The sequence below is a fragment of the Scyliorhinus canicula genome, chromosome 18 (genome assembly GCF_902713615.1).
Source record: "Scyliorhinus canicula chromosome 18, sScyCan1.1, whole genome shotgun sequence".
NCBI classification, from domain to species: Eukaryota; Metazoa; Chordata; class Chondrichthyes; order Carcharhiniformes; family Scyliorhinidae; genus Scyliorhinus; species Scyliorhinus canicula.
Genome location: NC_052163.1, coordinates 80,831,437 through 80,843,036, shown reverse-complemented (window position 1 = coordinate 80,843,036; position 11,600 = coordinate 80,831,437). Strand labels below are relative to the sequence as shown.

The 11,600-nt window shown below is 47.1% G+C and overlaps 1 protein-coding gene across 3 annotated transcripts in view; it reads right to left on the bottom strand.

The window, feature by feature from the left end:
• Positions 1 to 11,600, bottom strand: part of LOC119953698 (dual specificity mitogen-activated protein kinase kinase 2) — a 98,267-nt gene that overhangs the window by 49,130 nt on the left and 37,537 nt on the right. For all 3 annotated transcript variants that reach the window (XM_038778243.1, XM_038778244.1, XM_038778245.1), the window contains one exon: positions 2,573 to 2,624. In XM_038778243.1, the coding sequence (XP_038634171.1) occupies positions 2,573 to 2,624 (52 nt within the window). The remainder of the gene's footprint in view (positions 1 to 2,572; positions 2,625 to 11,600) is intronic.

The following is an 11,600-nucleotide window of genomic DNA, read 5'->3' as shown; positions in this document are numbered from 1 at the left end:
CCCAAAACCCGCCCCCCCCCCCCCCCTCTTCTCCCCCCCCCCAACACCCGCCCCCCTCCCTTCTCCCCCCCCCAACACCGGCCCCCCCCCCCATCGGCAGTGTCAATTTCAGCGGCCAGCTGATGTTTCAGTGAGAGCAGCTTCCCTCTCTGGATCAAAGTGAGCCGGCCGCTGAAATTGACACTGCCCACTGCTCTCTCCCTCCAATCCAACTTTTAAGTTTTAATGTTTCTGATTGGAGGGGAGAGCAGCCGGCAGTGTCAATTTCAGCGGCCGGCTCACTTTGATCTGGAGAGGGAAACTGCTCTCTCACTGAAGCAATCAGCCGGCCGCTGAAATTGACACTGCCCGCTGCTCTCTCTCTCCAATCAGAAACATTAAAACTTAAAAGTTGGATTGGAGGGAGAGAGCAGCGGGCAGTGTCAATTTCAGCGGCCGGCTGATTATTTCAGTGAGAGCAGCTTCCCTCTCCGGAGCCGGCCGCTGAAATTGACACAACTGACAGTTGGGGTCCATCAGCCCCCCCGCGGTATATCGCGAACCGCGGTATTGCGGAGCGCGGTATAACGGGGGACTACTGTATAAACTCAAATAAGGGATTACTCATTCAAGATGGAGAGGAGAAATCTTCTCTCAGTCTCTGGAATTCTCTTCCTCAAAAGGCAGTGGTAGCAGAGTCTTTTAAGTTATTTGAGGAGCTAGATAGATTCTTCATTAACAAGGGAACGGAAGGTTATCGGGGATAGGCAGTACTATGGGGTTGAAGTTACAATCAGATCAGCCATGATTTTATTGAATGACACAGCCGAGGGGCCGAGTGGTCTACTCCTACTCCTAATTCTATGCATTCGTATGTTAACTGAAGGAACATATTGTTTGATTCGAACAGAGAATTGCTGGGGCATTTGGCCTACGTATCTGACATCGCAGTGGCACTAATTGTGTGGCAGGCAGAATGCCTTTTTGGACTGACAGCAGCAGTCAATACAAAATATGACTCGCATAGCCATTGCATAATTACAGGGTGGTTCAAATTCTGAGGCACTTTACCATTCCTGGATAATTTGAGATATGCCGGGCATTTTCCAGTTCCGAAGGTGGCGGCTTTTCACCCATTTGTGAGTTTGTATGATACTCCCCGAAAAATGGTTTAATCAGTGTAGCCATTGAACCGTTGGTTAGCTTTGATACACTATCTATTGCTGCGTCAAGCTTGCAAGGTGAGCAAATAGCTAGGGCCCTATTTACAAGATTGATGATGAGGGCAATCTGATAGTGTGTGGAGCTTTGACACCCAACGTTGATATTGACCAGTGAAAGCTGGCTTGCGGTAGACAGTAGTGGAGAATACAGTAGTGAAGAATCCAGTAGCGGATTTCTCAACTAACATATTGCGTTAGACTGCTCGATCTCAAAAGTGATTTTGAATATGGAAGTCATTTCGCCTGACTGCAGATTCAAAGATTGCAAAAGTAGCTGCCTACCACACAATTGAGGAAGGTGGTGCATGAAATTCAGTGCTGGTGTGATGCCAGATACATAGGTTGTGAGGTTATATGTCCCAGTGAGTCACTGATCAAATTGAACATGCACCTTTGGTTGTTCCTAATAGGCAAACCAACTCGACCTGCCCACGGCTGTAATACGGCACAGTGGTTAGCACTGGTGTTTCACGGCACCAGGGGCCCAGGTTCGATTCCCTGCTTGGTTCACTGTCTGTGCGGAGGCTGCACATTCTCCCAGTGTCTGTGAGAGTTTCCTCCGGGTGCTCCGGTTTCCTCACAAGTCCCAAAAGTCCCTCCGTGTATCTGAACAGACGCCGTAATGTGGCGATTAGGGAATTTTCACAGTAACTTCATTACAGTGGTAATGCAAGTCTACTTGTGACACTAATAAAGATTATTATTTAGGTCTACTGCTAGATGCGATTGTTCAGGACTTTCTGAACAACCCTAAGTGCTCTAATAGCTACGATAACAACTAATTTAAGATAATCAGTCACGCTGATAATGTGGCTTTTTATGCTTGCCAAAAGTGGCATATGTTAATATATAGGGACTCATTCTCTGCAAACAAAAGGACTGTGTTCAAACCGTGCGCTTTTTTGAATTATCAGGGAGTTTGAGGAACCTATCTTTCCTCGTTGCTTTCTCCGTGACAATGCCTTGGACAGAGCTGAATTGCCAAACAACCAGCACCCTTTTCTCCAATGGTGTAAATTTCTGTGATTGTTTGAAATTTGGCATTCTTGCACATTTTCCAATGGGTGCAAGTTGAAAAGCTTCGGCAACATGGCTCTCTTTCTCACAGTATTCAACGTTTGTACTACCAAGTGACAGTTTAGCATTTCCAATAGAATACAGACATTTAAAATCACAGTTAGCATAGCTGATCGTTACCAAAAGCTTCTGTTGCAAAACAGTTTACGTGTTTTACTTAGTAAGAAACAAAGTTGTAACATGCAGGATTCTATAGGTTTACTACACCTGCAAATGCTCAAGTGTTTTGTTCTCAAAATGTAACTTGAAAAAACAAATGTAGCCAATCTGTTTTCAATGTAATAATTCCTCACCTCTGTGCATGATTTGATGCTTCTCTCGCAAATATGCCAAACCTCTTAGGACCTGCAGAATAAAATGCATTAAAAAGTTTTTTTTGACATTAATTCCATTAGTTTTCTGTTCATATCATCTATTGTGAGATCAACCCTCTTTGCATTCATCAATTTGTCCTTGGAATTAAGTGGTAAAAATATAGAGAAGAGAACCATTCACAATAAAAACTTAGGAACTGCAAACATAGAAGAGAGAAAAAAAACTGCAGAAGGAACAGAACACAGTAACTAAGGTCGATCAGCCAATCATAAAAATAACTAAAGAATGGTGGGGTGAGAACTAGCCCAGAGATGGACCAAATAGCCACCTGTCGTGTTATTTCATCCCATAAAAAGTCCAATAATCAGCATAGGTTATGTCAAAACCTGCATGTACTTCAGGTGGGCAAGAAAAATATTACTTAAAGATTGATCACTGGGATTAGCTACATTTTTGCACCTGATCAGATCAACTAGATTCAGCATCAAGATGACTGTTTTTCAAACTTTTTTCCCGGAACCCACTTTTACCAACCTGTGGACCTTCGGGACCCAGGCCGGCCGAAGTTCGCGACCCATTGCTTGTTTGCTGCTAACAAAATGGAGGAATCGCAATCGTGCCCACATGATGTCAGTGTTTGGGGCACGTGACCTACTCTCTGCCATCGCTTCAAGCAGGAAGACTGCATCGAATTTTTAAAAAAAAGCTTTGCCTGGGTCAGTGCACTGACGTTAGGAGGAGACAATGTTTCTCGCTGGACTCCGGGCCTGCGCACTGATGAGCAGGCACGTATGTGCATGGCCGTCATTTTCAAAAGTCGGTCACAGCCGACATTTTTAAAAGCCAGTTTCTGTGGTTGTTTGGCAGTATGTCCTGCAATCGGGAACGCCGCATTGCATGGCCCCGCTGATCGCAACCCCGACTTTGAAAATGACCGATCTAGATTAAGAGCTTTATAACAGAATGTGGAAAAGCTCCTATTTTTCCACATATGAAGATGTATTTGCAAAAACGCAAACTTAAAAGACTTAACTGTTCAGGGAAAGGATAAAGACTGGGCTATCATTAAAAGCAATGCAAAGAATAAAAGCGGAGGTAATGGATGGGAATACGGTGGCCTAGTAACAACATAATTGGATGAGTAATCCAGAGATCCAGGTAGATGCTTTCGAGATGTAATCCCATCATAGCAGCTGATGAATTTAAATTCGATTAATAAATTTAAAAAGTGTGAACTTGAAAGCTAGTCTCAATAATGGTGACGATGAAACTATCAGTTGTTGTAAAAACCAATCTGATTCACGAGGAAATCTGCTGTACTTACCTGGTCTGACCTACATGTGACTCCACAACTATAGCAATGTGGTTGGCTCTTAATTGCCCTCAAAGAGCCAAGCAAGCCACTCAGTTCAAGGGAAATTAGAGAAGGGTATAACATGCTGGCTTTGCCAGCAATACCCACATCCCATGAATGGATAAATAAAAAGACACTTGCGTCGTCGGCAGCGCTCATAGTAGGAAAGCAAGCATGGTAACAGAGTACCTAAACTACACATACGGCTAAATTGTAGATATGCAAATAAATTAAGCTGGGGAGTATATTAATAATACATTTTAGATATCGGTTTCAAAAATAACATGCAATTTATTTTTCATGAAATGTAGCATTGTACAAATTCCAACTTCAAACTAGACTTAATAACTTGTTGAGCCAACCAAGTCAATCATTTTATCATTAGCTGTCACTATTTGCCACAGATAATTCTTTGTTGTTAAAGATAAAGATGCAGCTATTATGAAACAAACATTCTGGAGCTTGTTCGCTGCCACCTCCGAAACCCCCCCCCCCCCCCCCCCCCCCCCCATCTAGCCTCCCGGAGAGAGCAGGTATGTTGAGAAACAAGACAATGCAAAACTACCACTTTCCAATATGGTTATTTATTTATTTTTTAAAAAAAAATGTTATTGAAGCATTTGCAAAACTTTTATAACAATAACAAAACAATAATGACATAAACATCAACATGGTAAACTAAACATTTCCCACCCAACCCCTTCTGTACTTCCCTTAACCATATTGCACCTACCCCCTCCCTCCCTTCAGAATGCTGCTTCTGCTGACATATTAATTTTCCCTGAGAAAGTCGACGAATGGCTGCCACCTCCGAGAGAACCCCAGCATTGACCCCCTCAAGGCAAACTTTCTTTTCTCCAGCTTGAGAAACCCAGCCATGTCATTAACCCAGGTCTCTACACTCGGGGGCTTCGAGTTCCTCCACATTAAAAGGATCCGTCTCCGGACTACTAGGGAGGCAAAGGCCAATACATCGGCCTCTTTCACGCCCTGAACTCCCAGGTCTTCTGATACTCCAAAGATCGCTATCTCTGGACTCTGCACCACCTGCGTACCTAGCACCTTGGACATTGCTTTGGCAAACCTCTGCCAGAATCGTCCAAGCTTCGGGCATGCCCAAAACATGTGGACATGGTTTGCTGGACTTCCTGCACACCTCGCACATCTATCTTCTACTCCGAAAAGCTTGTTCATCCTCGCCACTGTCATGCGTGCCCGATGTACCACCTTAAACTGTATTAGACTGAGCCTGGCACATGATGAGGAGGAATTAACCCTGCCCACAAACTCGCCTCTAGCTCCGAACCTAGCTCCTCTCCCACTTGCCCTTCAGTTCCTCCACCGGCGTCTCCTCTGCCTCCAACAACTCCTGATAGATATCCGACACTTTCTCCTCCCCCACCCAGGTACCGGACACTACTCTGTCCTGTATCCCCCGTAGCGGGGTCAGCGGGAAAGCCAACACCTATTTCCTCAGAAAGTCCCGGACTTGTAAATATCTGAAACCATTCCCCGGCGGCAGCTTGAACTTGTCCTCCAGCGCCTTCAGACTGGGAAAACTCCCATCTATGAGTCAATCTCCCATCCTCCTAATTCCTGCTCTCTGCCAGCCTCGGAACCCGCCATCTATCCTGCCTGGCACGAACCTGTGGTTGTTGCAAATCGGGGTCCAGACTGACGCACCCTCTACCTTCTTATACCTCCTCCATTGCCCCCAGATCCTCAATGCCACCACCACCACCAGGCTAGTGGAGTAACGGGCCGGCGAGAACGGCAGAGGTGCCGTTACCAGTGCTCCCAAACTGGTGCCTTTGCATGACACCTCCTCCATCTGCTCCCATGCCGACCCCTCCCCTATTACCCACTTCCTAATCATCGCTACATTCGCTGCCCAGTAGTAGTTGCATAAGTTCAGCAGCGCCAACCCACCCTCACCCCGACTGCGCTCCAACAACATTTTCTTCACCCACGGGTTTTATTCGCCCATACAAAGCCCAAAATAATCTTGTTTACCCGCTTGAAAAAGGCCTTGGGGATGAAGATGAGGAGACACTGGAAGACAAACAAAAATCTGGGGAGCACTGTCATTTTCACGGTCTGTACCCTCCCCACCAGTGATAGCGGGAGCATATCCCATCTTTTAAAGTCCCCCTCCATTTGCTCCACCAGCCGGGTTAGGTTGAGCCTGTGTAATTCCTCCCATTTCCGAGCCACCTGTATTCCCAGGTAGAGAAGGCTCCTCTCTACCATCCTGAGTGGCAACTCCTTCAGTCTCCTCTCCTGCCCCTCTTGCCTGGATCATGAACAATTCACTTTTTCCCACATTCAATTTATACCCCGAGAACCTGCCAAATTCCCACAAGATCTGCATAACCTCCCACATCCCCTCCACCGGGTCCGAGATGTACAAGAGCAGATCGCCCATGTACAGCAAACCTGCTCCCCCCCCCCCCCCCCCCCCCCCCCCCCCCCCCCCCCCCCCCCCCCCCCCCCCCCCCCCCCCCCCCGAACCAGCCCCTGCCACTTCCTTAATGCTCTGGGCACCATGGTCAACGGCTCTATAGCCAGAGCGAACAGCAACGGGGAGAGGGGGCACCCCTGCCTCATCCCTCGGTGTAGCTTAAAATACCCCGACCTCAGCCGGTTCGTGCACACACTCGCTACCGGCGCCTGGTAGAGCAATCGCACCCAGTCAATGAAGCCGTCCCCAAACCCAAACCTTCCCAGCGTCTCCCAAAGATACTCCCACTCCACCTGATCAAAAGCCTTCTCCTCGTCCATCGCAACCACCACCTCCGCCTCCTCTCCTTCTGAGGACATCATAATTACATGCAAAAGCATCCGAATGTTAGCACAGAGCTGTCTACCCTTAACAAATCCGGTTTGGTTCCCCCCCCCATATCACCCCCGGGACACAGTCTTCTATTTTGGTGGTCAAAATCTTAGCCAGCATCTCGGCATCTACGTTCAAAAGCGAGATCGGCCTATATGATCCGGGTCCTTTTCTCGTTTAAGGATGAGCGAAATCAAGGCCTGCGACATCGTTGGGGGCAGGATTCCCCTCTCTTTAGCCTCATTTAAGGTCCTCATCAGCAGTGGGCACAACACCTCTGAGAACTTCTTATAAAATTCTACCAGGTCACCGTCCAGCCCCGGAGCCTTGCCCAACTGCATGCCCTCCGGTCCTTTAACAATTTCCTCTGCCTCAATCGGTGCCCCCAGCCCCTCTACCAGGTCCTCCTCCACCCTCGGGAACCTCAACTGATCTAGGAATCGCCTCATCCCTTCTATACCAGGCGGGGGTTCCGACTCATATAATTTGCTATAAAAATCTTTAAAAACGTCGTTCACCCTCCCCGGGTCCAATACCATGTCACCCTCTCTATTCCTTACTCCCCCAATCTCCCTGGCCGCATCTCTCTTCCTAGGCTGGTGCGCCAACATCCTGCTCGCCTTTTCCCCATATTCGTAGACCGCCCCCCTTGCCCTCCTCAACTGCTCAACCGCCCTCCCCGTGGTCAACAACTCAAACTCTGCGTGTAGTTTCCGACACTCCCTCAGGAGCCCAGCATCCGGGGCCTCCGCATATCTCCTATCCACTCGAAGTATCTCCTCCACTAATCTCTCCCTCTCTGCTTGTTCCACCTTTTCTCTATGAGACCGATTCAAAATTAGTTCCCCTCTTACAACTGCTTTCAGAGCCTTCCAAACTACCGCTGCTGATACCTCACCCGTATTGTTGGTGTCCAGGTAATTCTGAAAGGACTTATTCACCCGCCCACAAACCGCTTTGTCCGCTAACAACCCCACATCCAGCCTCCACAGCGGGCGCTGCCCTCTCTCCTCACTCAACCGCAAATCCACCCAATGTGGGGCATGATCAGAGACTGCAATCACCGAATATTCCGTCCCCGCTACCTTGGGAATTAGCGCCCTGCTTAGAACAAAAAAATCAACGTGGGAGTAAACTTTATGGACATGAGAAAAAAAACGAAAACTCCTTCGCCCTCGGCCGTTCGAATCTCCAGGTCTACCCTCCCCATCTGCTCCATAAATCCCCTCAACTCCTTCGCCGCAGTTGGCCGTCTTCCATTCCTGGATTTTGACCGGTCCAGATCGGGATTAATGACCATGTTAAATTCTCCCCCCATGATCCAGCCATGAGACTCTAGGTCCGGGATCTTGCCTAAAACCCATCTCATAAATCCCACATCATCCCAGTTCGGAGCGTATACGTTTACAAGCACCACCCATACACCCTCCAGCTACCCACTCACCATAATATATCTACCCCCCTTGTCTGCCAAAATTATTCCAGCCTCAAACGCCACCTGCTTGCTGATCAATATTGCTACCCCCCTGGTCTTTGAGTTCAGCCCAGAGTGAAACACCTGACCAACACATCCCTTTCTCAATCTCGTCTGATCAATAATCTTTAGATGTGTGTCCTGAAGCATTGCTGCATCTGCTTTCAGCCCCATTAAATGCACGAAAACGCGAGCCCTTTTGACCGGCCCATTCAAACCCCTCACATTACACATAATCAGCAGCCCCCCCCGCCCCCCTCTGCCGACTAGCCATAATTTTTTTTGGCCTGCCCAGAGCCCGCGCCCCCTGCTTCCCCAAGCTCCCCCTGCTTCCCCAAGCTCCCCCACAAGCAGCCACCACCCTCGACCTCCCATTTGTTCCCCAATAATAGTTCCCCCCCTGACAGCGAAGCAGCCTCCCACTTCCCCCCCCTCCCCGAAACCTAATCCCCCCAGGTCAAGCACCATCTTAGCACATGTGCACCCCCCCAACCAGGCTTCCGAGAGTCAGCTGACCTATACTGACCCCGACAGCCCCCACCCTTGGTGCCAAACAGTCTGGCTCCCTATTGTTCGAACCCCTCTCCCGACATGCATAAACCATTTAAAAACATCGCAATCCCCAGTAAGTAAACAACCTCAAGTACATTGTTTTAACATAAACCAATAAAGAAACAATCGCTTGAAACCAGACCCAACCTCCCACTGAATAGCACCAACTTCAGGTCTCCCCTCCTCCCCCCCACTCCGCATCCAATCTCGGCAAAAACAAAACACCCTCAGACCACCACCCCAGCCCAATACTTAACCCAGAACCCCATACAGTATTATTTGAACCGATATAAGAATTATAAATTTACAAAACGTCGCCTTCAAGACTTAAGTGTCCTTTAAGATGCTTCTAACTTATTTTCTTTGATAAAGCACCATATACATCGTCCGGTGCCTCAAAGTAAAAGTGCCGGTCTTTGTGCGTAACAGCATCCCGGATTTCACCCCCTTCACCCGGTTAAACTCAGCAAGTCTCTTGGCCAGCCCCACTCCCAGGTCCTGGTAGATGCGCACCTCGCTGTTCTCCCATCTGCTACTCCGCTCCTTCTTGGCCCATCGTAAGACGGGTTCGGTAGGTCATTCGCCTTAGGCTTCCTTGCGAGGGCTCAATGCGCTCCGTCCACTTCCAGGGGCCGAGAAAACGTCCCTGACCCCATCAGCGTCTCCAGCATGCTCGCCACATATGCTCCCGCATTCGACCCCTCAATTCCTTCAGGGAGGCCAACGATCCTTAAATTCTGCCTCCTGGACCTGTTCTCCAAGTCCTCCACCTTCTCCTGCATTCTCTTGTGGCGCTCATCCAACACCTCCACCTTGTGCTCCAGCACGGTTAGATAGTCCACCTGGCTGGACAACTTCAGCTCAATTTCTTGTATCACTTTCCCTTGGGCCGCCTGGTTCAAATCCACTTGATCGATCGCAGTCTTGATCGGGTCCAGTGTTTCCTTTTTCAGCTCAGTGAAACAGTCCTTAAAAGAACTTCATCTGCTGCTCCTTAGACCACTGAGCCACTGCTCCCTGGTCCTGACCCTCCGCCATGCTGCGCCGTGGCACCAGCTCCGACTGCTTCACTCTATCCGGGTTGAGTCTTTTCAAATGGCCGCTTCTAGTCCAATTAGCCATACATCGGAGGGGGAATCCTTCTTAATATCGTCTACTATCCCGATCTATCCCTTAAAGTCTGAGAAAAGTCGGGAAAAAAGGTCCGAAAGTCCGTTTCAGGCAGGAGCTATCGAATGTGCGACCTACTCCTCCATGGTCGCCACTGGAAGTCTTCCAACATGGTTATTTATAATGACCACTTATCCCCTTTTCAAAGATTCTCGTGGTCTAATTTCAAGTGTCGCAGTAGAGTATGGAAATCGGCATTGGTGGCAGACTAAATTCAATAGCGAACTCAAAAACATAATGGACTAACAATAAATCCGTTGCATCTGTGAAATACCAAAAATATAGGCTGCGTTATTGATTTCAAAACTATACCGGACACTTTGATTAAAACTGTTTTAAATGTAGTCAGCATGGTGGCACAGAGTGCTAATAGAAAGGGAACGGACACTGGCTCAATTCCCTTTCCCTTTGTTTAGTTTTTGAAGTGAATAGCTGAGATTGGAACAGCTCCTTGCAAGGGGAATGTTAAAAAAAGTCATGTCTGGATAGTTCCTGGTGCTTCCTGGCTGCCAGCAACAATTGATGGGAGTTATGAGCAGGCCATGTGATGCATTGAACCGGTCAATTGCAGAGATGCCTGACAAGGCATTCTAAGAAAGCGATAACTTGCAGAAGTTGGAACATATCAAAAAATAAAGTGAGATATTGTTCACATTCTTGTTCTGCCCGTAGCTTTCATTTTCAGCTACATTCTTGGCGTTACCTATTGTTCCAAATATAGTCAGGCTTTGCTAGTATAAAAAGTGATACTTGCCTTCCTCTGGCATAAACTGACTACCAATAAAATCTAAAGTTAAAGAAATGTGAACGTAGCTGCTATATATGGATTTAAATCTTCACTCTGAATTTCTATTTGCAATATTTCCAAAATGGTTTGAAGAATAGAGAAAATGGACCAAGTACTTTGGCAGCCAGACAGATTAAGTTGTGAGGTAGGACTGCGATGAAATAGCACAAGGGAATTTTAACAATTGGTCTTCAGATGAACAAGAAAATTGAAGACTACCACAGTATGTCCTAATTTTCTTGTCTTCACATTCCTAAGTGATCTTTCCTTCTGTTTGAATATTGGTAGACTATTTGCTTGTCGGGCTATAATAGTAGAGTAAATCCCGTGACCATACGCCAATCATATATGTTGTTCCCAGTAATCATTGGGTAGCTATCTGAAAAAGGGCCATTATTGGGAGAAATCCATCTTACTTAAGCCTGTAACCTCGGAGATGTTCTAAAGGTGCAACTTATTTACAAGTCAATGTTCTGAAGGTGAATGGTTAAACTGTGGACTTTCTCCTGGAAGAAAATTCCAATCTCAGTGTAGACAGATCTTCATCTTGGTAAGGGAGGCTAAATTACAAAAACTAACATTTAACTTTCTCACCCATCTTGCCATGGTTAGTTGAAAAGGTGATTTAGGTTAGAACTGGGAATAAATTGCTCGCAGAAAATGGTCCATGCTTTGGAAGGATGAGGGACAACATAAAATAACTATAATATCAGGGAAACAGTGTGACTTAGTGATACGGACATAAACTGATTATCTTCTTTAATTATTGTAGCACCCAATGGGTTTTAAAAAAGGCAAATTTTCACAGATTATACATTTGAATGAGAGATTATGGA